General features: G+C 46.2%; 1 protein-coding gene across 2 annotated transcripts; it reads right to left on the bottom strand.

The window, feature by feature from the left end:
* Positions 1-1,003: 1,003 nt before the first annotated feature.
* On the bottom strand, positions 1,004-27,138 carry SLC13A3 (solute carrier family 13 member 3). Of its 2 annotated transcripts, none has more exons than XM_023939866.2 (13): positions 26,969-27,138; positions 17,595-17,860; positions 17,101-17,264; positions 12,545-12,611; positions 11,638-11,823; positions 10,630-10,755; positions 8,314-8,409; positions 6,483-6,587; positions 5,483-5,580; positions 4,149-4,261; positions 3,690-3,851; positions 3,209-3,346; positions 1,004-2,623 (listed from the first exon to the last, which is right to left on the bottom strand). In XM_023939866.2, the coding sequence occupies exons 1-13, from the start codon at positions 27,077-27,079 to the stop codon at positions 2,438-2,440; spliced, it is 1,818 nt and encodes a 605-aa protein (XP_023795634.1). In that variant the 5' UTR covers positions 27,080-27,138; the 3' UTR covers positions 1,004-2,437. The 2 variants fall into 2 exon arrangements, with proteins under 2 accessions (XP_023795634.1, XP_023795635.1); XM_023939867.2 differs by having other exon boundaries at positions 27,033-27,089.

Genomic DNA, 27,138 nt, shown 5'->3' with positions numbered 1-27,138 from the left:
ATCCTCTGGGGAGCCCTGGGAAATACAGGGGCTGCTGACAGAGCTGGCAAACAGGTCTTAGACTAGAGAGGTTTAGGGTCCAGGTGCTTCTTACACCTTTCCCAGGTGTGCCAAGGCCTCATTGTGACTTGGGTAAATCACTGGTCCCCTCTCTGCCTCAGTATCTCACGTTGGCACAGAGATCACAACCCTGCTCTGGCTGCATTTGGGAAATACTTCCTGATCCCTGGATAGACAGTGCCACAGGCATGCCAGGACACTGGAAGTGATTTTTGGAGACTTCTACACAAACTCTGTGGTCTCAGCTCTGCTTTCAAGCCCAAGGAAAACCATCCTGTATTCGATCACCAAGGATGCACCAAGTCAGCGCTGAGAGCATGAATAAACCTGCATCCCCGACATCTGCAGGGGAGCTGGACTGGATGTTACCCCTTGGAACTGGATGATCCCAAAGCTCTTGCTGCCTGTCCTCCAGGCTGCAGGGACAGAGGCAGCACTGTCCCAGTGGCTGATGAGGATGCAGCAGCAGCAGTGGTTCAGAGCAGTGGGACCGTGGGGCTCCGTCCTGCGGGCACAGCCTATTCCCTGTTCCCTGTTCCCTGTTCCCTGTTCCCTGTTCCCTGTTCCCTGGCCTGGGACAGCAATCCCGTGCTGTTCACGGACAGCTGGCTGAGAAAGCAAACTGCAGGGAGCAATTTTCCCTTCCCATTCAGCCCATCTTTGCTAAGGCATGATGAGGAGCACCCAAGCAGAACAGCAGTGCCCAAACCCAGCACAGCCAAGCAGAGCAGGGATTTGGGGTAAGCTCCAAGGCTCTTTAGCAGAGCAGCCCTGAGATGCTGGGCCAAGGGGTTTTCCCATTGCTCCTCTGCTTAACAGGACTGCACTGCCCTTCTGCTCCTCCTGGGGAGCCACTGCCCAAATCAGGGATGAAGCTGGAGCAGGGGAATTCTCAGGCTTTGCTTTTCTCCCCTCAAACTACAGAGCAAACAGGACCATGTGATGTGCTAACCAACGTGCTTTATTTTGTTTTCCACAGTCATTAAGGATTTTGTTTGAACATTAAGGATTTTTTTTTTTTTTGATTGGTCAAACTTCCACATTTAATTGGTTTTGGCAGTTTGGGTTCAACCCCCTTGAGTTCCCACCTACCGCATCACCCCAAGGCTACTCCCATAGGGTAACCCCTGCAGCAGCAGCTGTGGCTGGTGAACATCTCCCTGCCAGCCCTCCCACCTGGCCCTGGGTTAGCAGCAGCATAGGAGCAGGGGGATGCACTGGATCCCTACCCTGGGCCAGTTCATCTTCTCAGCTCCCCAGTTTACATTGTCAGAGAAACTGGTCCCAGCACAGGGATCCAGTCACTCACCTTCTGTAAAACAAGAATGAGATCTCTATCATTCAATCATCTATTTCAATGACTGATTATTTCAGTTTAATATTTTATATTCTTACAGAAAATAAAATAAAAATTATCTGATAAAATGGTGATTAAAATCACAGTCAATTTGCAATGCTTTCATTGAAAGTACCCAAGCAATCTGATTAAAAAAGACGTTAAGAATCAAAGCCTATTTTTAAGAAATGTCAATAATATTCCAATGCAACTTGTCCACTGACCTGTGACTCAGCGGGTCATTTGTGAGTGAGTCAATCTCACAAACCTAAGACTGGCCACAGTTACCAACGGTGAAACACCACCGATGTCCAAAGTTAAGTCAGAAATTAATTTGGTTCCAAACCCCCATCCGTGTACTCAGAACCAGGCAGCAATCGCTGTCCCAGGTTTTCAAAACACTGAACATGTTTGGAAACAAACTGTGGCCTTCCAGTTTCCAAAGCATGGAGAAATGCACTGAGTCCTACCAACACATCTCCCGAGTCATCCCTTCACACACAAACCTGAAGAAATATCTTCATCCTCCGAGAGAGAATTACTCATGAGATGGCAATGAGACCCCAGCCTTACACGCTGCCAGAAGCACCCGGCCACGCCGCCTTCTCCCCGCCAGGTTCTGATACACTCACTCACATTGGCTTGCACATAAATAATCCAGTTGCCTCCACCCTGTTGCCAGGGCTGCTTTCCAAAACGAGGTAGGGTATCAGAAGCTAGAGCAGCAAGGCTCATCAGCTCTCATGGGGGGACAGGCATCTACCCAAAGATGCTCCATGCTTACAGGTTGTCCAGTTAACAACCACCTGTGACAGAAGGACTCTGGGAGAGTCGGATTTGTACCTGCAAAAGGTGGGGAAAGATCTCCAGAGAAAATAACAAATGGATGTTGTGACACTGACCAGAATTTCTAAAAATAAAATTAAACCAGAAGGTCCCACACAGTGTGAGTGGCCACGTGGCTTTTCCTCCTGTGCAAACTCTGACGATTCCAGTGCCCCAGTCCTAAGTGAGTGAGTCCTTCCCCGGGGGTGGCTTTGTTCATATTTTATTTAGTGCACTTAAAGTGACATTTTCTACAGCTGTCACAAGTGAGGTGGCATTTTCTGCATGGATGTTGGCCCATGCAGGGAAGGTCCCCAGCTGGAAGATGCTCTTGGCCCATGTGTTCATAGCCAAGCTAAGAAGCAGAACTCCCATAAGATTCATGAGCAACCCAGTTCTTGCCTACAAAAGAAATACAAAGACAGCTGTTGAGTTTAGACTGGACATCTACAGCATGTGAAGCACGAAGCTATTTGAATGCAAACATTACAAAAATGGAAGGCTTAATTGCTGTTAATATTAGCAACATTTTAAGCAGGCTTAAAGCCACAAAGGCCATTCTGCAGCTGCTTACCAAGCTTTGATCCATCAAAAACATTAACATCTGTTTAGCCTCAGGAATGTGAGCAGGAACTGCGACTAAGCCTAATTTTACTCATAAGCTTTATTTCACTGAGCTGGGGAAGTTTTCCTGCATCCAGAAACCTATGAAAGTTGAGCTGCTGATTCTAGAGGAACAGGACAAGCGGCTGGGAGATGCTGTCCACATTCAAGTCCACTTTTATCACCATTTGGAGCCACAGTGGCTCCAAATTTCAACTTCATACAAGCTCCTTCCATCCTGTTCCTTCAAACACTGTTGAGAACAGTATCAGACTTCTGTCTTCTCGTTTTACTACATATTGTAGTACAAACAATACAGAAAATTCCCTTCTTCAACACTCAGGTTGATTGTTTTCATCATTTTATGCATCTAAAGGAACTTACCATATCCTTGACCATCAAATGTCCAGAGGAAAACGCAATTGAGTTGGGAGGTGTTGAGACTGGTAACATGAATGCATAGGAGCATCCTATAGTTCCAGGTATCATTAAATAGAGGGGATTTACTTTCAGACGAATGGCCTGGAAAACCAGAAGAGAAGAAATTGGACCTTGGAGATTTGAACTGCCAACAGATGAATCAAAAAGGGTGCAAATACCTAGTGCACTGGGCACAGCCCTATCCCACACTCTGTGATAAATAATCACATCTCTCACAATGAAGTCTGAAGGATTATTATCCTTCAGTGCCCACATTATGCTACAGGGCTTGTTGCTCCCAAGGTTTTCTAAGAGCCTGAAGCCCAGGAGCAGGAAGATTACCCAGTGCCTGTCCCAGCACAGACCCAACACAAACCTGCCCACCCACAGGGCAGGGCAAGGAGGGGACAGAGGACGAGCTGGTCCTGCCATGGGATGACCTTACCAGTTCTGCCAAGACAGGCAGAAAGATGATAATAGTGGCAGTGTTGCTGGCAAACTCCGTGAACAAGGCGATGACAACTGTGATGAGGATGACAGCCACGGGAGGTGGCACACCCTCCAAGGGATGCAGACGGCCTCCTATCCACACAGACAAGCCAGACTCCTGCAGAAGGGGAGAGTAAAAACAGGAGTCATCCTCCTGCATCCCTGCAGGGGAGCTGGTGCTCTCCTAGAACTTGTCCTCAGGGTGTCTCACAGCAAGCAGCTTGCAAGGAGTTGTAGCCTCATGAGTTATGTGCCCTGCCTTGCTGTCACTTGGAGTTGAGAAATATGTCCTTTGAGTGTGGTGACTCCATTGATACAAGTTTTCCAAAGCCAAATGAGAATGCCAAGTGACACCCTGATAAAATCCAGCCCTGCTGGGCAGGATGATGCCACGTGGCATCTGCTGTGGCCTCACCTCACAGCCCTTGGCCATGGCAAAGCCTCCTCCAAGCAACAGGATGATGTTCCAGGGCACCGTCTCTTGGGCCTTCCTCCAAGTCAGCAAGGGCTGGGTCTCTGTGTTTGGTGCTGGACAAAGAGGAAAGGCCTGAGTCAAACACCCACCCGAGGAGGAGCATCAGTCATCGCCTGACTGAATGATAGCATGAGTCTGACAGCAGTGCTGAAGCTCACTGACCATGAGCTGCTGATCAAATACACACAAGGAGTGTCTCAATTTAGCCAACTAAAGGAACATTTAACTTAGTATCAGATAAAAAATAAAAAATAATAAAAAAATTATGGCAATAAAGTTTTCTTTGAGGCTTTCTTGATTTAATATTTAATATTGGGTTAATTTTCTCACTGTAACAGACATAAACATTGTCTCCAACAGATGGGGGTCCACAGAAGGAGGAAATTTTATGTCATTTGAATTACAACAATTTATTAAATTTCCATTTATCATTCCACAGCCAGTGAGTTTTACAGCAGAGAGCTCTTCTCCCTTAAAAGCCATTTCTTAATACGTGATAAAGTGAGCTCTGTTGTATGAAAGGATACACTAAAGGGACTGAAATTTTCTGTTGAAAAAGGGCACATATTTTATCCACAGGAGGCCTGATTAAACATCTTCCTGTATATGTACAACACAACAAATGTGCATGACTCAGAGCAGATGCTATTTTGTTCCCACAGACCCCAGGCAATGCTCCATCATCCACAAAGGGCCTTCATCAACTACTTCTCCACATTCAGATCATCTCTTTTTCCAAACAGTTTATGAATTAAAATCTGTATTTCATTGCTGCTTAACAGGTCTGACCCAAGACTTCAAAACCTGCTGGAGAGCTTGAGCTTTAGAAGTTCAAATTCTAAATGATTCTAGAAACTGAGGAAGAGCACCTATATCTGAGAATGGACAACTAGCCCAGCTCTGCCCTCTCAGAGGCCCATGCTCCCCTTGAAGGACAGGAGCTGTTGGGAAGTCAGACACCAAACCTCTGTTCCACCATCAAGTCTGCTATGGTAAATGAACACCCATTTCACGTCACTTCATCCCACCATGGCATCAACCCTGACAGCTACACCAGCAGCTGAATCATTCCTGCCATTAGCAGCAGGGCAGTGACTGCTGAGCCTCTGCTGGAAAAAGCCTCTCTAGGATGAAATGGCACCTTGGAGCTGCCCCACACAGGCAGTGCCACTGCTGCAGCTCCCAGCAGGGACAGCATTGCTTCTGGCCCCATGCCTGCCCTGCCAGGACACAGGCAAGCACAGAGTCCCTGCCTGGAGGGGTCTCCTACTCACCTTTCAAGTCAAACCACCACCTGAAGGAAGGTTTTTGTGAAGGGAAGAAGAACAGTATAATCACAATGGTGATTCCTGTAACCGCATCTGAGATAAACCTGTCCAAAAGCAGCAGAAACACTTGTAAGAAGCACAAGGCTGTAGAATTACAACATTTATGAGAACAGGAATTTACCAAAGAAGATTACAAGTTTCCGTCAGGTTTGAACAATGCTCGTTTTTCACAGTTCTTTTATTTTTTAATTCCCTGTTGAGCTACATTTCTACCCTGGGCTGTGAACCCCCCAGAAAAGCTGCCCTACAAAAATAAAAACCAAGATCTAATCCCCGCCATGCTGATGTTCTGGTTTTCTGATTGCAGAGTTATAAAGACAAGTTTCCTCAGCCTGTTGCAGGGAGGAAGAGAGACAGAGCCCAAACCATCTTATTTATATGAGCTCTTTGCAAAATGATCAAACTCTCAGGTGAAGGGTAGGCTCCATCCAGAAAAAAAGCTTAAGCATGTGTTAGATTTAAGAAGTTATTAATTGATGAGGGACAGGTCTATAACTACTTTGTTATATTAAGGAAATATTTAGCAAACTAAGATTTTATTTGAAGAAATCCACAAAACTATGAAGCTCTCTTCTTTTAAAAAATAACAACACCTTCTCTGATAGGAAATAGGATAGGATAGCACTTGGAATCAACTCCTGCCATCTCTCTTCAGTCTTCAGACTCCAGTGAAATCAGTGGATTGCCTAAAGAACTCAGTATTTCATTCTAAATATATAAACAGCCTAGGATGGCCTCAAACAGACACACCACAACTTCCCACTAGCTTTATGAATCTCCTCTAGGAGAGAGAAAAAGCAAAGCTGGCTCTGCTATTTGATGCTCATTTAATTTATTCCAGGAAACCCAAGTAATGGTGTTAAGCAACACAATCAGAAACTCAGGAATGTCAATGACTTGAAATGTTACTGCAAAATGGCAGAGAAGAATGAAAACAAAGTCTTACCCTGGTGCAAACAAGCTTGCCCAACCTGGAATGAATTTGGGATCCCTGGAGAACAGCATGATTGCAAACATGCAGAAGAAGAAGAAAATTGCCTGTTCTGCAAACCTGAAATGAAAAGAAATGAGGTTAAAATGCTGATGTGCTAAAGGGGTGGATCCAGGCTAGGACAAGTATCCAGCTCCCACTGCAGCATCTTGGCTGAGAAGTGAGGCTGATTTTCTAAAAACAGCTACAGTGAAACATTGGAACAGATTGTAAATCTATTTGCAAATACTGGTGTTTGCCAGCAAACTCTCTTATTGGAAGACATTAAGGAGAGGCAGGATGGAGATCAGCAATGTCACAACAGCTGGATGAAAAGTTGACCCTCTGGGTGTGGCACAGAGGAAAGGCCAAGCAGCTCCTCATGGTCATTCCTCTGACCATGTCCCTCCAGGACACCAGCCAGGGATGGTGGCACTGCAGCTCAAACAATACAGCTCAAAAAAAGGATGATTGAGATTCAAATCATACATGAGACAGCAGGAACAAATTCCTCCAAGGTCAAAATCTAAAGGCTGTCCCTTAGACACATGACAAACAGCAGGGTAAAAGGCAGTATCATTCACTAAGTATCTAGTGGGGTTAAGGTTTAACCAAAGTTTAAGATGATGCCTCAAAATTCTATTTAAAATCTCTCTGAGCACAAGCAAGGGCATATAAGCCCTTGGGAAGAGGCTGCTTGAGCTGATTTTTAGTTATGGGGCTGCTAATCAAATTGGTAGAGCTCAGCTTAATGGACTTTCCCACTCCTAGATCTCAAAGTGGGACTTTGATTCTTTCAGAGACATTTTGCAGGCTGCTTGATAATGTACTGAATGGAATAAATAAACCAATTTCTTTCATTTACAGCACAGGCACAGAGAGCTGTCTTTGAAGAACCACTCCATGTTCCACACAACAGAAATAATTACAATGTCAATAGCACGACACAAACATCACTGGGTATCCACAGCACTGCCCTGAGTATGAAAATATTATTTTACAGATGGGAAGCACAGATCATTTAAAGATAAACCCTACAGTTTCAACAATCTTCAGTAGTCTTGGTTGCCCAGAATATAAGTGGATGGTTGGACATATGAAGGGTTGGATTTCTGGAGATACTCAGCTTTTCCTGCTTTCTCCTGTTTTTGGCATTTTTCAGAAGTCTAAAACTCATGTTTCTTTCTGCTGGTGCCTTACTCCAAAATATAATCCCCATCACTGCAGTTTGTACCAGCTTTTACTTTCCTTGCTTGACTAGCATAGTTGAAGGAATTATTCAGAAGAAATAATGTGTTCCATGGCATGGATCTGACTTCTTTCTGCATATTTTCTCTAAGCTTTAAGATTTCTTAAAGTATATCCACAATCCATATGATTCATATCCATAATATGATTCACCAGCCTTCTCAGCAAATGCCTCCTGCTTTGCAGGACAGGTAGGCACAAACCTTTGAAATCCAGCCTGTGTTGGTTAGCACCTAGCACACACAGAACTGGGTTTGTTCCTGGACTAGAAAAATCATGAAGAGTAATTAAACAACCCAGTATGAATTCCCTCTATAACAGGAATGTTGTTCTTCAGATTTGAGTGCAAGCTGCTATTTGCAATTATTCACACTAGCAAAGGTGGGAAGGCTGGAGCGTGCAAAAAGCAAAGTTCAGCAGGTTACAAACAGACTGAGTAGGAATATAGGTATGCTTTTCTTTAAAAAGCTCCATTCCCCACAGTCCTCCACTCTTAAAACAGGATATTTCCAAACCCACTTAATTCCTTTCTCATTTTTATCCCAACTTGACAACTCACTTTGTTGGACCCAGTTTCTGATAGTCTTCCTTTATCACCTCCTTGGCTCGGGCTTCTGCATCCACTCTTATATTTGACTTTTTTGTTTTCCAGCCCCTGCCAAGAAACACAATTACATTTTTACATGCATTTTTTATGTTCCTCTGACCTTACTGACACATAGGAAATAATGCATTTTCTACACAGCACATGCAGGACTCGGTGTCCTTCTCCAGCTCTTCAAGGTTCAAAGAGCTGCACATCTCTGGCAGCTCAGTTTGTGTTACCTTCAGATTATGAAGACTAACAACAAAAATTTCAGCTGAGATAAAGGTAATAAGGCTTTATTTTATATATCCTTTGCCTCTGCATTCATACAAAGGAGACCCTGCAGAGGTGAGGAAGTTTCCTCTCATTTATATTCTGAGCTGTTTCCTCCAGCAAGGGCTGTGATTGCCAAATTAAAGTCCCAACATTGCAGGATTTCCTTGTCTTCCTTCCAAGCAAGTTACCTACTTGGGCAGAACGACTAGGAATAGGGTGACACAGAAAATGAATATGTCCCTTCATTTTTCAAGTCACTTGTAATTTCCTGGGTGATCCCAGGATGCTGCTGAGGATTAACAAAAATGCGAGGAATTTCTAAGTGGCCGGGAATGTTAATGTGCTCTTGGCTAAGCCTCTTAGCCTGGCTGCACTGACTGCACACAGTTTGCTCCTTTGTAGCATGTGCATACAAATGATATATTCATATCTTGCACTTCATCTCCCATCACATCCCACAACACTGAACTTGGTTTCTAACACTGTGACCTTAATTAAACCTACAACCCCAAATTTCTGTATCAGATACATTTGTCCATCCCTGCCCTTCCTTAATTCATTTATGGTTTCACAGGGATATGGATGGATGTTCTGTATAGATGAATGGTTGATCATTCAGAAGCTCCTGCACTTCAAGTTCTTGGCCCTGTAATTTAATGGTTTTTGGGAGGTGTTATTAACAGCTCATACCTCAGCCTTTTAATGCCCTTTGGATCCAGGCAAAGCCGAAGTGCCCTGTGCCCTGCTGCAGACACCAAGGAGCTGCCCCCAGAGAAAGTGCAGCCACTGTCCCCAAGCAGTGACAGCCCAAGCATCCCAACAGGCTCCTGGGGAGCCTTGGCTGCACTTGAGAAGCTTTGCAAGGCACGAGAGTTTCTCCTCCTCACCACGGGGGAATTGTGGTATCCGCGCTGGCCCAGCAGGCCCAGAGCGGCCGGGCCTTGCGCGGGGCCCGAGCCAAAGCAAACACAGAGCCCCACGTTCCGCTGCCTTCGGCCTCTCCCCTCACCTGAGGGGCTGGGGCCACCATGGAGCACGGAACAGGCTCCACACGAGCCCTGGCACGCGGTGTGAGCAGCACAGCTCTCAGCAGCGGGAGCAGGCCGAGCAGCACGCAGAGCCTCCGCTCTCCTCCTCAACCCTCAAGTTAAGGACAAGCCTTCAGCATTAAAACTTTCCCATTGATCTTTTTTTTCCCCTATGCCTGAGACAGTGTAAATATTTGGACACCTGTTCTCTTTTTTTCCCCCTCTCCCCACATTTGCATTTTAAAGTCAAAACAACAATTAAAGACTTTTCTAAATATTACAAATTTTGCATGGTCCCTGGAGGAAGCAAGACTCTGGCTTTGTTACTATCACTTGTGAGAGCGTGGAGGGGGAAGAAGGTCCCCACATGAGCAGCAGAGCAGTGCTGCAATCGCTTTAGGCTGTGCACACTAAGGGGTTGCATGTGTCCAGCAAAGATTTACCGGAAAAACATGTTATTCTCAGTTACAGATTAACACGTTGTTGTAAAATTAAGCCCTGTTGTGAAGTAGTCTGTTCCAAACCCAGGTTTTTGCCCTGAGAAGAAATCCTGTCTCTTTTATGGGGAGCTAAGATTTTATCATGGTCTTCAAAGCTAGATCCTGCTTTTCCTTCTGTCATTAAAAATCTGCCATTTACCCTCCACAGGCCAAAGCAGGCAGTAAAACAGCATCTTAGCTGAGAAGCCTTTAAAAATTATACATTTAACTGAGTGAATATAATACATACTCTGCACACATATTTCAGTTGGATAAAGTACATGTAACTATGAGATATCTTTAAAACCTTCCTATTATTATCAACTTTTTAAAAATAGATGACTTGTTATGGGATGGGCCCACTAGAGTTAGTTGTAAATTCCCCCACTTTCCAGGAGATGATCCTGGGTGACACCAGTAGATTTAGGATGAGAAGCATGATGAACACATATTTAATAATGCTAATATAACCAGACTACATATATGTGTAGTGAATATCAACATACCTCAGGTTAATTCCTCCATACAGGATGGAGATCCATAGCCATCCCATGAGAAGAAAAATCAGCATTAAAGGAAATGCAAACATAAACCAAGAACCAAAGTTCACCACATCACATTCTGGAAAATAACTAAGCAAATGGGAAAAATCAAGTTAATGCAAGATGGGAAAGCAACCCTTCCATCCATGGGTAAACAAGCATCTGAAATCAGCAGTGAAATATCCCACAAACCTGCCCATGTGCATTTAAAAACTAGCCCTGTGCATGCCTTGGGAGTTATCTGCACATATGGAAAAGTGAGGAGCGTTGTGCTGGGACAACTCCCAGGACACCCAGCCACCCCCATCTCACCCAGCCCAGCTGTGTAAGCCTGCAAGGGAAGATCTGGAAATCTCTCTCCAGATGGCCAAATACAAAGACACTCCTGAAAACCCAGGATTAATTCCTGCTACAGAAATTGTTGGAGAGTCTGGACTTGAACCTCACAGGATGCTGCAGTGCCCAAGACAGGCCGTATGTACTTCTTGTGGAGTTCAGCAAAAGTAGGAAATACCTGTAGGCACCTGGGCTGGCACAAATTTCTGCTCCTATGCACATAGGAGGAATCCTTTATGACTAAGAAAACAGTCCAGAAGTAGTGGGTTCATTATTTTTCTTTCTCCCATACAGCAGTAGCTATAATTGCTCACAAAGCACGACACAGTCTGCTTCATCAAAACAGTTACCAGGTTAATTGTAGGTGTGGAGTCAGGTCCCATTAAATTCAATGGGATTAAAAGCATCAGTGAGGTGAAGCACACATGCTCCAGTTTGGCTGACAGCCTGCCTAGCTACGCTGGAAACCTGCTTATTAAGCCTAAGTGCACTCCCTGCTTCCATTTCCCAAAACGTTCTGGAAGGGCATGAATTTTCCAAACCAGCACTCAGCACAGAAAGGAATTTCCTACAGGGATGAAGAATGTGTCTCTATCTTGCAGGATTTACAGGGATCCCCAGGACATCCTCCCATACCTCTTCAGCTGTCCCAGAAGGATGAGGTTTGGTGCAGTTCCTGTCAGTGTTGCTGTACCTCCGATGCTGGCTGCATATGGGATTGAGATGAGGAAACCTTTCCATATGTTTGTTTTGTATTCCTCCTCCTTCTTTAAGTCTGAGAGAACATCACTGGAAAGCTCCTTCTCCTCCGCCAGATCTTTGCTTTAAAATAGTCCAAAAGAGAATCCGGTGAAAGCCCTGGTTTAAACACAGTGCAACCACTTCAGAGCCTTGACAGAAGGTGAATTCCCAGTTTTTAGAAATCCAAGCTACCAGTGTGCCCAAGGACACCTTATCAGCTCAGTGCTGCAGAGGGGTCTGCTTGGCAAAGTGCCACACAGGACTGTCAGCCTTGCAGGGGACAGAGCACCTTCAGACCCATCCATAGGAGCTGGGGGTGCCTGTGCCTTGCCCAGCCCCTCAGCAGCTTTTAACACTGAGCATAAAGTCCACAAGACTGCCAAAAGGAAAAAGAACCCAAATTTAATAGATTTGAGGAAAGAGACATCTGTTCCTGAAAAGATGCTTCCTCTCCATCTTTGTTATGAAAGTAGGACCATCGCCCATGTGTAAATCTTGGGGGGTTTTACATCATTGGCTTCACACATTTAACGTTCCTGAGAAAACCAAGGCACAAATCCCCAACAGGAAACACTTCTGGCTATGATTTCAGTGTGACTGAAAAAAACCTCTGTAATGATTTGGACATGCAGAGGGATGGTGGACACACAGAGGAGGGTTTTTATCATCAGGCTGCTAGTGACCAGGATATTCAGTATAATCAAAACATTGCAATGATTGAATTTCAAATTCCTAACACTTGGTCTAGCTCAGGGAATAATTCTCTCTCAACTCTCGAATACAAACTTTATAGTTAACTTACTCCTCAGTACTTGCCAGAAACTGCATCTCAGTTGGTACAGTGTAAAGTTTATTCTGTTGTAAAGATGCTGAAAAAGAAAGATGAGGACTTTAAAACAGTTCAAAGCATCTAGAAAATTCTCCTTGAACCAGACAGAGGGACAGAGGAAACAACTACCATTTTAGAGGAAGGGCTGTGCAAATGAAAGGTGAGCTCACACCAAGGGGATGGGGTCAGGAGCACCTGGCGGGGATGAAGGAGCCACCTCCTCCTGCCACTGCTCCAGCCCCACCACGGCACCCAGCTTCTCCTCCAACACCCAGGCACTTGACAGCTTTTGCCACAGGTTGGCCTTTGGGATCTTCTAACACAGCCAGGACTTCCAGGGTATCCCTTATCAAGTCATGGGTTTGGGGTGTGTTTTCTTTGGTTAGGGGGGGATTAACCAGAAGTGACTCTTAGGAAGAAACCCTGTTGGGCCTTGTTGCGTCTGTAAGAAAGGGTCCCCTGTCACTGAGCTTCATTCCCATGGGGTGAGAATTTTACACCCTGCATACATCTAGTGCAGTCACCATAAGACTGTAAATCCTTCTTTAAAGACAAGAGTGAGATACATTTGGGGATTAGGTTTTGTACCAGGCCTTCCTGACAGCAAGGACTGTTCCAAGCCCATCATCATCCTCTCCACAAATGACAGACCCTGCAGGCTGAGCAGCCAGTCCCAGTCAGCTGGGAGCTGCACACCACTTGACCACACCAAACTGAGAAATCAAAAAATGGAAAAGCAATACAATCACTCTCTGTTACCAGACCTGGCATTAAGGCTCGTGGCATCTGTGGTCTTGGCTTGACCTCTTGAGGTTGGGAGATGTGCTACCAAACCCCATTTCCCATGTTCCTCATGGGACTGGAGCACTTGTGACTTTAATCCACCTTCAGCCCAGGTGGCCCTTCCCCACCCTTGCTGGCTCTACTGCCTTTCCTTGTCCTCTCTGCGTGGTTTTGGGTCCAGAGGTTTGTGTGCCTGCACTTCCCTGTGCTCTGCAGACAGCTACATACAGAGTGCAATTCCTGGTGCTGCCACCCAAGCAACCCCCAAATTTCCTTGCACCCCTTCTTAGCCCAAAACCCATTCCCCTTCCACCCAACATGACCTAGAGATCTGAAGCATGGAGAGATGCCAGTGGTCAAAGTCTCTGGACTCACTCACGTGTGCACCAAAGACACCGCGCTCTTTGCAGCTCAGTGAACCGAGGATTTTTGCGATGTCATGTTTTACACATCGCTAATTTACTGAATTGGAGTTAATTGGCTTGGACACACACATGCTGAGCTTTCATCCCAACCTTGCCATGATGAAGAGATGTAATTAGAAGGATGAACATTAACCCATGGTTGACTGTTGATCTTTCAATGGATTTAGCCCAAAGGCTCTTACACTTCTGTCCCACTGAAGCCCAGTCCTGGATCTGCAAAAACATTTCATTCTACCTCAACAGTTTTAAATTTTTTTCCCCTGCTAAGCTTAGACTACCAGCCCATCTGGGCAGGACCATCTGAGCTGTCTTTCAAGGAAGGATTGCAAAGGTAACCATGCAAAGGAAAGCCAGGCATACTGCAAAGTTTTTCCTATGAAACTTGTAAAAAAGGAATTGAAAACTCTTCTTATGTTCTTATGTTCTGACATAAGTCAGAAAAGGCCAAAGATAACAGAGTTTGGACCCAGCTGTACACACCTCTCATAGAGCAGTATGAGAACTCTGTGGCCATTTCACCAAAATACCTCATATACCTTAGAGACAGAAATGCTTTTCCTAGACAATTTTTGCTTTAATGACATTTTTACTCTTTCTGAAAGGTTGAGAAGACCTGAAAAGGACTATTTCCACCCACTGAAGGATGCAGGCAGCAGTGCTGTGGACACACCCTGCCAGTACTGCCTAGGACTGGGCAGTCAAACCAGGCAGCAGTGTCCAAAAATGCACATTTCCCACCTACCCCTTTAGAGACATAATTTCCAGGTCTGTGACTCAGTTACACCTCAAGCACTGAATGCAGTTTATCTTGAGTTTGCAGAATATTCTCTATGAAGGAAAAAAAGAATGGAAATATTTTCTTGTGATTTTTACCTGGAGATATTTAAGGTGCTAAGAGAAATGAAATATTGCCAGTGGTGGGTTAGTGGGCAGAAGCAGGAGAGAGGTCAGGCTCAGTGGTACAGCAGTTTCCAGCTTGTCACACAGCTATTGCTGGAGATGTCAGACAGAATTGCAGGGCCCACCTCCAAAAGGAAAGTTCTAGAAGCTGAAAAATGTCTGTTGCTGTTAAATTTATAACCCTGCTTTGATCCACCAGAAGCAGCTGAGACTTCAGCTGCACAACCTCACTACCTGTTCTCCTGCATCAGACGCCAAGCATGTGGAAATGAACCAATTATTACACCCAGTTGTAGCTGTCAGTGACACAAGAATGTAAATATTTGCTGACCTAGAACATGCTGCCCACACGGCTGAGCATGGACATGAGTGATCGAAAGCTTGAGATTCATCAGGAAAAGAGTGTCACCAAGTGATCAGAGATCACCCAAATTCAGGCACCATGTGTGTAAGCAGAATCCTACACAAAAGTGGTTTTGTACACTTGTTGAGACTTATTGCTGTACATCAAATGCTTTGCAATGTCACATATTCTTTATTATAGTTTGACTCGTTATTTTTAACCACCCAAATATTTTTTAGCCTCGTGGACTCTACCACAGTGTTACGAAACCAAGTCCATTGGCAAACGGATTTTTTTCACATGCCATCGTACAAGTTTTCCTCCACATACAGCTCTCTTCACAAATGAATCTGTCTTTTTTGGAGGACAGATCACAATTCAGACAGAATATAAGCATTTAATAAACTATGAAATGAGTATACCTTTTATTCATCTGCACATCTCCACTCCTAAGTGTAACATTAGATTGATCACTTTTGACCCACTTCAGGTTTAGTGCTTCCTTCAAGGAACTCAGCTTTGCTCATCCATTCAGAAAGATTACAGAGAAGGATGAGTCTACCTTGGGACACTAAAGTTCAAATAAAAAGTCTGCGTGAAAATACGCATTTTGATGTACAAAATGTACATTTTACGGGTGATTCCTCCTTCACTTGTACCATAAATAACTTTTAAAAGCCTTTATCTCAAAAAAACCCAAAAAAACCCCAAAAAACATCATCACACCATCACATGATATTTGCAAAGCATCACTTTATTCATTCTTCTACCTGCATGCCCCTCCCTTGCCTTTTCTGGTTGCTCTTAGCACTGCAGGCATTGTGAATCAAAGATGTTAATTCTCTGCTTAGCCTAACAGTGTCTAGGACAATGGGGGGAATCCTCTTTTAATGTGTTCCCAAATTCTACTGTATTTACAGCCACAGCTACACGGTCAGAGGCTGGGGACAAAAAGGATAAAAGCAGACAGACAAAACACAGCACAGGAAATTATAGCAAGGAAATCGGTGGGATTGATTTTAATAGATGTGAACAGTCAAAAATTCATAAAGCAAACATGATAAAGCAACCTGGAGTGCAAATATCTCATGATTGCTAAACATCAATGATGAATGATTAATTATATCTTTATTAGAGTGTGCACATGTTTAAGCCTTCTTCTGGGGGCTCCTTTACCTGCCTTAGGACCGAGCAGGAATGAAGAAGCTATTGCTTTTAAACCACAGAGGCAGATGAATTGTTAATTAGTGCAAGAAAAAGCAGCAGCAGCAGCAGAAGTTCTGACTACTGTTCCAGCAATCAGCAATAGCTGCAAAAGGGATGTCAGGATGTCATTTCTGGTTTGCTGTTTCTCATCACCATGTGCCAGAAGCCCAAAGTTCTGGCATTGTGAGGAGAGGGCTGAAGGAAGCCCTTACCTGGCCACATTCCCCTGAGCTATCCTCAACCTGCTCAGGAACAACACCAAACAGCAGCATCGAGATGCAAAAAACCCCACAAAGCCGTTATAGATAGATATTTAACCTGCCAGCCTTTCCTTGAGTCCTTGCTTTCTCCTCCAGCTCCAGTTTCATGGGTGAACAAACAGGAAAACAAGGAGAACACACACGTCCCAAGCACACGACAGCTCTGTGTGCCACAGCCAGGGACCCACCTGCCCTCCCTGCCCCATCACACAGCACTCATCACCTGCCCTACCTACAGCCCTCCCTGGCTCCAGTATCCCCACAGCATCCCTACAATCCCACCACCACCGTGCCACAGAGCTGGGCTTTAACCTGTGCCAGCAGCAGGTTTATGGAGCAGGCTGGCTGGGCATCGCCGCTTTTTGGTTTTCCAGGCCACTCATAAGCATTGCATCCTGCATGACATGAGGAAGGGGCAGGATAAAAGGAAGCTTTCTGCCAGTATTCTTCCACCATGGGAATAAAGTGTGCAGTAAAATGGGACCAGCCCTGAAATCGAGCTGCAAGCTAAGGAACATGGTATTTGTGCCAGTGAAGTCAATAAATGTGGGCAGATTTGAGAGCAGCAGGGCAGACCTCAGCTGGCTTATACTACTGCCCTGTCTCAATTACCTTGGTTTTCTTCATTTTCCCTGTTCATATCCTTAGATGTGTCTTTCTCCCCAAAGAGGCTTTTTAAAATTGCATTTGCTATTGGAAGCATCATAGCAGTGGAGGCAGTATTACTTAACCACATGGACAGGAAAGACGTCGTCAACATCATCCCTAAGATTAGTCTGGAAGAGAGAAAAAAAGGAAAAGCTGACTTTCTTCAGTTTGGCAAGTTCTTTAAAACATTAGGAGGAAAAGCTCATGCACAGAGATAACAAAACCAATACCAAAAAGGATTTCCATGACCCTCCTGAAACTGGATGGAGCACAAGGATGGAGCTGAACCAAACGATTCTCCCTGTGCTCCCCTGGCCCAGGGGCAAACAGCTGAACAAACACAGCAAGCTGGAGAAAAGGGGGTGTGGACAGCCCCACTGTAGGAGCAGCACAGCAGAGCCTCTTCCCAAGCACCTGCAGCTCACATCCCCACGGAGAACCCCTGCTCCCATAGTCACCTGGCTGGCTGGACTCCCACCAGCATGAGGACCCGGAGAGCAATCCTGCGGTGTAAATTCCACTCCTCAATGGCCGAGGCCATGATTAAACCACTGAGGAAGAGGAAATTGGTGTCTAAGAAATATTGTGGGCAAACTTTGTTAGATGGGAGGATCCCCAGGAAGGGAAAGAGGACGATGGGCAGCAGAGCTGTCACAGCCAAGGGCAGCGCCTCCGTGCACCAGTACAGGGCCATCAGCAGGATCACATAGAGACATCTTCCTTCCTGCAAAAGGAGGAGAGGAAAAGTGAGATGTGGCATTACTTCTTGTCACTTGGAGACACTTAGAGAAGCAAAATGCTTCAGTTACTCCCTTAAGGATACAGTACTTCTCTCAAATAATTTCCATCGAGTACAACATCTTCCCCCCTACTTTGTGTAAGGGGTTCAGGACTGATCTGAGACTACAGCAAAACTAAAATCCTCCTTGATTGCCTGATCTTCTCACATTCTGCAGGCTCGCAGGTGTCAACCAAGAAACCTTTGGAGATCATGAACTGTCCCACAGTGTTGAATTAGGGGTGGCATTGCTGCTAACACGCTCAGGTGTCTGACCCATTTAATGTTTGTGCTTTCCCTCCAACTTCCACAGACCACGCTCTGCACAGCTATGCAAAAACAGCCTTGGGAGGTGTATGTTCCACTCATTTACAATAGGCAGCACACAGAAAGGTTTCTTCTCTTGCACCAGAGTCCCAAGAGACTTGTGAGAACTCATTCCATGGCAACTCATCGCAGCCCCTACGGAAATCAGTAAATCAAGCACCCTAGTGTCACACCACTTCCTGCGGGCAGGCATCGCCCGGCATCACCCCAGCCTTGGCCAAGGCTGGCACAGACCCAGGGCCCCCACACCACAGTGTGAATTCATCCATCCACCCAGGAGGCACAAACTAGACCAAAGCCATTTGTCACGACAGCCACGGCCAAAATAATGAGCAATGGAAGGAAGTTGGGAGAGCGGCCCCAAGCCCAGGATGGGAGAGCCCAGAGTGGAGCTGGGCTCGGTCACAGCAGGGCTGAACAGGGATATTGTCAGCAAGCACAGGCAGGGTGCCCACAGCACTATAAATAACTGCTGAGAATCACTTGGAAGCCACAGAACTATTTATTTTATCACTTTTCCAGCTTGTTGAGCAGGTTGAATTGCTACTCAAAGGCACCTCTGTCCCTCTGCTGGGACCTTCCTCCCCTGGACCGAGTCTGGGCTTCTGAGAGGGAGATGATGGCTCTGCTCCCTGCCAAGGCTGGGAACAGCGTGGGCTGGGGGACTGTGGGGAGCTCCATTTTGGGGATAATGTGGTCTCAGCCACATCATTTGAGGGTTCAGCCAGCCACCAGAGCAGGTACAGCACAGCCACCATCTGCCTGTTCACCTGTGAGCAATCTGCTGCAGGCCTGGGCTGAATGAGGTCAGAGCCAACATGGATTTATTGCTCACTACATCTGCATGTGAGGGTTTGAAAGGTGGACAAAATGATAGAATTTCTGATTTGCTTTTAGCACCCAGGCTTTGCATTCACAAAGGGTTCTGCTAGCAAGGCTCCAGCACTTCAGAGTATGTGGAAACATGAACACAGCAGAACAGAGTGTAACTGATATTTTTTTTCATACATTAATTGTAGCAGTGTCAATGCCTCATATGAAGTGCCCAAGATCTGGATTTAAAGCTCACTTTCAGACATAATTTTAGATGCCAATAAAATTACATATGAGAGTGTGTGAAGCAAAACCCTCCAGCTCAGCTCAGCCCTGGCACCTGGCAGCTCTCATGGGCTCACTGTGCTCCACTTCCCCCAAACCAGCAGGACCAGAGCAGCAAACCTGGCAGTGCTAAACTTTACAAAAATAAAGAATCACGTTTTAAAGTGTTTGCCACTAGATTAGTGATTTAATTCCTGTGCCAACTGATAATTCCTCTTTACTATTGTTCTTTTTATATACCAAATAATAGCTTTCCTCTCTTTTCCATTTGATTTCCAGAGGCCATGTGGATAATTTTTTTCTCCCACTGGGTAAATAGTCTTCATTTCACTGCAAGGAAAGCTGCACCAAAATCAACTTCAAAATAAAGACACTTTGGCTCTTACAGAAGTAGAGCAACTGAAAATATTTAACAATTATACAAGAGCATATCAGTGAAGGCTTTAATTGACTTAATAAAATTATAAAAATAGATGATGTACAATTTAGAAAACTAATTATAAGTAATGGATATTTATTCTCCAGTGTATGGAAAATGTTCTGGAAAACACTGCAATGAGACACAGCATCAATCTAATAACTCCTCTTCACTGCAAGATCAAAAGCCAAGGGGCAAAACCAAAACAAGGCAGAAAGAACTGCTGTGTGAAAGGCTTCCCTGAATTTTTGAAACCTATATGGATCAACAGGAAACCACTTGAAGAAAGCCATAGTGCTGTTTATTCTACCCTAAAAGAGGACAAATTGCAGATATATTGAAAAGGTTTTTGAGACTGAACAAAAAAGGAACAAGACCAATCCACAATAACTTCAATTTCAACAAAGCATTTCCCAAAATTGAAAAAAGCCATCAATAAAGTTGAACTAAACTCTATATGAAATTGAAAGCTTTTTGATCTCAAGATATTTTGCAAATGTTAATGAATCGATGTCCCCAGTGTTTGGTTAGTACACAAACAATAAATGCTAACAAATGTCAGGAGAATGGTCCTTTAGGGATTTGGCCAAGGGTTCCCCTGGACAGGCTGAGCTGAACTCGCTGCTCTGTGTGGCACCATCACCTCCACGTGATCTTTATCCTTCCATCCCTTGGTTGCATCCTTGTCAAGACTCCTTCTACTTCTTGTATCTCCCCTCAGCTTTGTATTCATATTTTTCACCAGAATTCTATCAAAGGTCACGGTGGCACGTATGAACTTTAAAATGGATCTTGTGATCAGGTTAATTTTATAGCCATTTAATGATTTCCAGGAAAGCACTTGTGGCTCTGGACTGCAGCAGCTCTTCTTCCTGTTGCTCAAGAGCCTCGGGATCGACCTCTGCCCCTCCAGACACAGATCCTGTCTTTGCTGCACTCAAAGCACCGGGGATTTTCCACCCTGAGGGACCTGCTGAGCTGTGGCAGAGGAAGCCAAGCCACGAGGCTGTCTCCTGTGGGCAGGAGACCTGGCGGTCTCCAGGAAGGGCAGATGAGGTGCTCCAGGGAAAGGAGGCTCTGGCAGGGAATGTGGGTCAGGTAAGGCGAGCTGCCTCACCCAGGTGGAGCCCTGGGACAGGCACAGCCACTGTCAGCCTGAAAGGGACACCAGGATCTTCGGCTGAACCTTGTTCCCCGTCAGACCCGGTGCCCACAGCCTCCCCACCAGGCAGACTCTGCTCTCCAAGCAGCCCTGCCTTGGCACTGCTGAACTTGGGGTTTTCTCCATCAACCCCAGAATGCTGCACAGCCATCACAGCCCCATCAGCCCACACAGGCTCCCCACCACCCTATAACCAGGTAAAAGAGAGGCAGACAGGGCTCCTCCAGGACCCTGATACCAATACCAAGAGAGATTTTGGCTGAATTGGAGCTTTTCAAGCCCTTTTATCCCTCTGCTATCACGAAGAAACATCCTAGCTGTGATACACAGAACTACTTGGAGCAGAAAAGAAGCACTGAGTGTTCTCATGTCACAGCTGTAACTGTGCTGCCAGCCCCACTGTGCTCACTGCCTGTTCTCCAGCAGGATGGATATGTGAATCTGATTTCTACTAACCCTGCTCCTGCAAGCATTATGTAATCTGGACACAAACCAAGCCCTGTTTACCAGCCTCCCTGCCAGTGGAGTCATTTTGCTCCTGCTGGCTGTTTGCAGAGTGGCTAGAAAGGGACCAGTAACAAAGGGCCACAAAGCTGCAAGAGCTTCAGGGAACCTATTTTCCTCTGCTAAAATGACATAAAGCTTATTGAACACTTTTATTTAAACTTCTTGAAGGATTTTGTAGTTGGCAATAAATAAATTATAAATAAATAAATAAATCTCTGTTTTAAAGTGAGACAGCTGAAGCTCAGATAAAGTGGGCAAATTGAGTGTGTGGCAAAAAGTCACCAACTCAACAAATAGCAGCCTGGTGGACTCTTCACTGCTTCTGTCAACTTTCACACATCCCATACACACAAATATCACAATTAACCACCTTGGCTGTGGGTAACCAGCCCTGTAGGTGTGTTGAGCTAATTACATATTATGATCATATTATGATTGATTTTATTTTTTTTTAATACTTCCCAAGGGAGGCTACAGATCAGCCTGGCATGTGGTCAGCATCCCTGGTGATCTCCATCTGTACTGGGGCTTGTAGCAATATATCCAGTTTATTGGCACACAACAAACTCTTCAAGCAGTTCTTGCAAAATTATTGTATGGAAGTTGTCTGAATATATAGATTTTAAGGTAGCCAGGGTTAGATGTATGAGATTTTAATTTTCCATTTAGTTACTGTCACAGTAAAAATATTTATTATCAGTCAATTTCTTAGGCTGCAGGATTGCACTAATAGAACTTTGCTCAGTATTGTACAAAAATGCTTCACTGAATGTGGCTTTTTCTGCACTGTCCATCTGGCAACAGATTACAACATTTGTGTTCATCATCCTAAAAACCCTGCCCAGGGATTTCTTCCTCAATTCTTCCACACCTCTTTTCATAGAACCAGGAAAACAAGTCGTTTGGAAAAGACCTTTACCATCATTGAGTCAACCATTGCAGACACAGGCGGGAATCAGGCAGACATATTTTATATGCAGTCATGTTTTCCAATTAATATTGACTCTTGTCAATAAAGATTTCCCTTTCCCCCAGCCCAAGTATTGTTGCTTTCACATCCTCCCAGTGTCAGCTTGCTCTTTGTCAGGCTTGCCCTCTCTCTGGACTGAAGCTCACAGAGGATGTGGCAAAATGTAGCCACTGAACTTTTAGTTATCCCCCTTTCCCCACTGAAGTTCTTGCTCTCATCTTTTAACTGACCATTGCTTCCAGTTTTGTGAAACTGGCCTTCCCAAATCAACAGCACAAACACTGCAGAGATGGACTTTGCATATGAAATGTAAAATCAGGCTGCAATCACTTATTTCTCCTGCCAGGACTGCTCTCTAGACTGTTCCTTGCCTGTCCATGCTCCTGCTATGCTCTCCAGCCAGATCCAGCTCCCTCCAGCATGCAGGACAACCCACTCCCATCCCCTTTGTCTACATTTGCATCATGCCTCTGCCCACAAGGGTGTCCTTCATGCTCTTTGCTTTCCAGTGCAAGCAATGTAATTTTTCTTCTGGAAGATCTTAAAGTCTCCTTGTTCTAACCAGGAGGACCCATAACATCCAAGTTAATTTTAAATTGCTCTATGGCCACCAAGGAAGTCAAGTCTGTTTTCTGAAGGCACTGGGCCCTATTTGCCTGCTCAGAGCTCCTTTTAGCAGATTTGGCTGCCTCAGCTGTTACCAAGCCAAGAGGCTGTAGACATTGAGTTCATTAGAAGCTGTTGGAACAAGCTCTTTGCACAGCTCATTAAAAGTGCCCCCATGCCCCTTCCAGCAGAACAGTTCCTCCAGCCCCTCCTGCCATGCCCCAGCTCTCTGCAATCATTCACAGCCCTCCGAGCAGGGGGGTCTCAGGCACTTCCACTCACGGGACAAATATTCAGCCATTTCAGCAGCAACCAGAGCGTGAGGTGACACACAGACCCTTGTGCACAGAACTGCCTCCTGGGAAGTGGCTCCACACAGAGCATTTCCTTCTGCTGCCTGACGTGATGGACTCAAGCCACTGTTCCAGACACAGCTTGGGGAGCACACCCTGAGGTCTCAGCAAACACACCCACAAAGCAGAAATTTCTTTGTTTAAGAGAAAGGAGGCTGTAGACAAAACCATTTACATAAGCCTCCCTCTCCACAAGCACAACCTACACAAGCCATCAGTTAAAAACAAGGGTTATCAGCAGCAGTGCCAGCCCTGTCACCATCCCTCTGTGTAGGGACTCACATAGGGATCTGGAGAAAAAACCACTGCAGAGTGACAGCTGGCAAGAGCTCTAATCACAGCTTGAAGAGATGTGGATGCTGGAGTCCGTCACCAATGAGCAAGAGCAGACTTGATGAATTATTTTTCTCTTTTGTCATTAAGGGGAATGTCACTAAGGTGTAGGTTTCACTGGAAAATCCACTGCACCCACATCACAGGGTATCACTCAGAAAGGACACACTAATCCACATCCTGTTGTGGTCTACCAGCTTTAAGTTATGATTCCTCGGTCTCCAGGTCCAAGTGAAATGCTGCCCTTGAAACCAAAGCTGAGGAGGCTTTTTATGGCAGAAATCCCTTAGGAGATTAAAATTGCTGAGCATCCCGGCAGGGAGAACATAAATGCTGCCATGATGTGAGAACAGATTTTTAACATCGGCAGAGCAGCAAATTACTGCAGAGGTGCCTGTGAGACACGTTTCTCACAAGGGAAGGCTCATCCTGAGACCAGCAGAGGCTGAGCCCCACCACAGCTCATCTCCTACCAGTTTGTGTTGCACCCTGCCAGGCAGCACTCTGACCATCCCAGCAGGAGCACAGGGTTCTCCAGCTTGTCCCACACCCCTGTGTTTCAGATGTGCAAGCACTCAGCAGCATCACGGTTGTTACAGTGGCTGCACATCACACAGGAGCTCCTCCTGCCCCGGCCTGCTGTCCCTGGATGCCCTGCCTGGGACAGGCTCCCAGTAGCTCCAGCAGCAGCCCAGGCAGTTGAGTTCTTGCTGAACACCTGCAGCAGCTCCTGGCTGCCCAGGAGAGCGCGAGGCCGGGCTGGAGCCCTGAGTCAGGACAGAGCGCCTGACTGGGGCGGTGCAGCCCAGGGCATGCTTTGCCATCACGCGCCAGGACGACTTCCACACTCTGCCACCCCTGATCCCCTGCCTGCTGACCCCTCACCTGTTCCTCCCCCTTGGTGTTTTCACACTGTGGTTAAAAGCATAACCTGCTCCTTCCCCTCCCACAGCCCCTCACAGCTCAGGCTGTGGACGGGGGGTCAGGCAAGCTCCAGACGTCAGAACTTAATCCTCTGTTGATGCAACAGCAAGTTTCTTTTCTTGTTGAACAAGTGAGAGAGTTTAGTGTTGAAACCCTGGATGAATCATTGACCCCTGAACATGAACAGATACAATTGCATATGGGAGTTAACAGCTACAGGTTCCCCCCAGTGCCAAAATCTGGGAGAATTTGGGGAAGCTGAAGTTGGACTTGCTTGAAATGTTGCATTGGTTCACTCATGTGAGCATCCAGGTTTTGACAGGCACCAGTACAGGTACCAGCCATGTCACTGCTACCAACTCTGATGCTTTAAAGCCCATGGAGAATGAAGAACAGACCCCAGAACAGAGCAGCCAGCTCTGCCAGGGTCTCCTTCCACTACCACAGCTGTATCCCTGCTTTGCCACCTGCTCAGCAGCAAACATTTCTACTTTCCAAACACCATATTTTCTTTAATAAAACAGCATTGGTCAGACCACCCTGTTCATGAGGTCCTCCATGGACTGCACCCTGGAGTGGGCTACCAGCTCACTGGAGGAGCCGAGTGGGTGTGAGCAGCACCTTTACACTACAGAGACATCTTGAGTTCTCTCCACATACAGAAATCCCTTTCCTGAACATCCAAGTCCCTGTACACCCTGCATGGCACTACACACTTCTACCAGCACGCAGAGCACCTAGACCACGGCCCTTCCCACAGCACTGGGTTCATCTGCTCTCACAAAATCCCTGTATCACAATCCTAACCCCTGCACAGACCAGACATGAGCTTGCACTTAGCATACAGTGAATCTCCTCACTCTCTAATCCCATCCCACAATTTTACCAAGTGCCCAAGTCAAACAGCATGATACTAAATACACTTGAAGCCATTTGTTCAGCGATTGAAAATGAATGTAGAAATGTGACTATTCACTTATGAATCCGCAAGGCAATTTAGTACCTGTTGTGCAATGTGTTTTCTGCTCCATGAAGCAGACAGTCCTATTCATAACTCAGCCAATAATATAAAACAGAGAAAAAAAATGACATTAAATCCAAATAATTGTCTGTTTTAATATATGGCATCATTAAATAAAGCAATGGTCAATCTGTATTGTTTTTTACTTTAACAGGTGCATTTTGTACCTCAAACGAGGTTTCACCTGACAAGCACTGAACAGGCAGAACTAAGTGCCAACTTTGTGTCCTTACAGCACCTAAACTATTCTATATTCACTACATACTGATCATTACTTATTTTCTGATGTAAAAAAAGTCATTCTCAAATGGATATGAGTCAGAACAGGAGGGTGAAATCCTGCTTGCACTGAAGTCAACAGTGCAAAACTCCACAGTATCTTCACTGCCCCGTGGACTTCCACCCGACGCTCAGAGGTTCCTGGTGCACAAAATCTGTGTATGTAGGGCAGCCAAAAAAATCCTCCAGCCCCCAAAGTCTTGCCACAGATTGCTTTATGTGTAGTTCATCACATGCTAAAGCACAAGCCTTGAGAGCAGTTTCCACATTTACAAAACAGCGCTTATCTTACTCGCAAAGCCTTTTCAGCCACAGCCCCAGAGGTCCCTGAGAGTCACCCACGGCGGTGTGGGCAGCCCTGGGGTCTCCCCAGCATTCCCAGCCCTGCAGCACAAGCAGCAGGACAGCTCTGCAGGTCCCAGTCCCACTGCCGGTGCCACTCCCAGGGCTAAGGGGATGGCAGCGGTGCCAGGCAGACTCAGCACCGGGCACTTCTACCCCAGCTCTGCAAGCCCAGCCCTGGGTGATGCTGGTCTTGCCTCAGTTTCCCCAGATGCCATTTGGGCACTAGTGATAAGAACTACAGGGCACTTGGGTACCAGTAAAAGGCACTAATTATTGCCACTGCGCTTGAGCTGATGCTGAACCATACGATCCTCCCACCTCCCAATGTCTATATAAGAATCCTAAACACAATTCACGTTTTCTATCCCTTCTTCCCTACGAACCCGACGTGGCCGCGGGATGCCCCCTCCATTCGCACTTTAAGTTGTGGCAAAGGGGTGAGGAGCTGTGCAGCCCTCACTCTGCTGTCCCCTCCCTGCCCGGCAGGCAGCAGGGTGACCCTGTCCAGAGCCACATCCTGCGGGTGCTGAGGGGCACGGAGCGCCCCGGCTGTGTCCCCGCAGCTCCCGGGGCACAGCGCCGCTCCACGCACTGGTGTCCCGAGGCAGCTCCCCACTTTGTTGTCCCGCTCCGTGGCCCCAGCCGCTGCCCCGCAGTCTGTCGCTGCCCGCGGCCAGCCCGCAGCGCCCACCCGGCTGCCGTGCGCGGTACCTTGGGGGGCAGGCTGAGCAGGATGGGCACCAGCGCCAGCGGAGCGCACAGCAGCACCACGAACCTCCGCACGCTCCACGCCTTCTTCACCAGCGCCCCCAGCGCCGCCATCCCGCGCCCATCGCCGCATCCACCGCCGTGCACCCGCTTTATCCCCCGGGAACGGCCCT

This window comes from Cyanistes caeruleus, chromosome 16 (genome assembly GCF_971803275.1).
Source record: "Cyanistes caeruleus chromosome 16, bCyaCae1.hap1.1, whole genome shotgun sequence".
Taxonomy (NCBI): Eukaryota; Metazoa; Chordata; class Aves; order Passeriformes; family Paridae; genus Cyanistes; species Cyanistes caeruleus.
The sequence above is the reverse complement of the archived record's forward strand: the minus strand, read 5'-3'. Positions and strand labels throughout refer to the sequence as shown.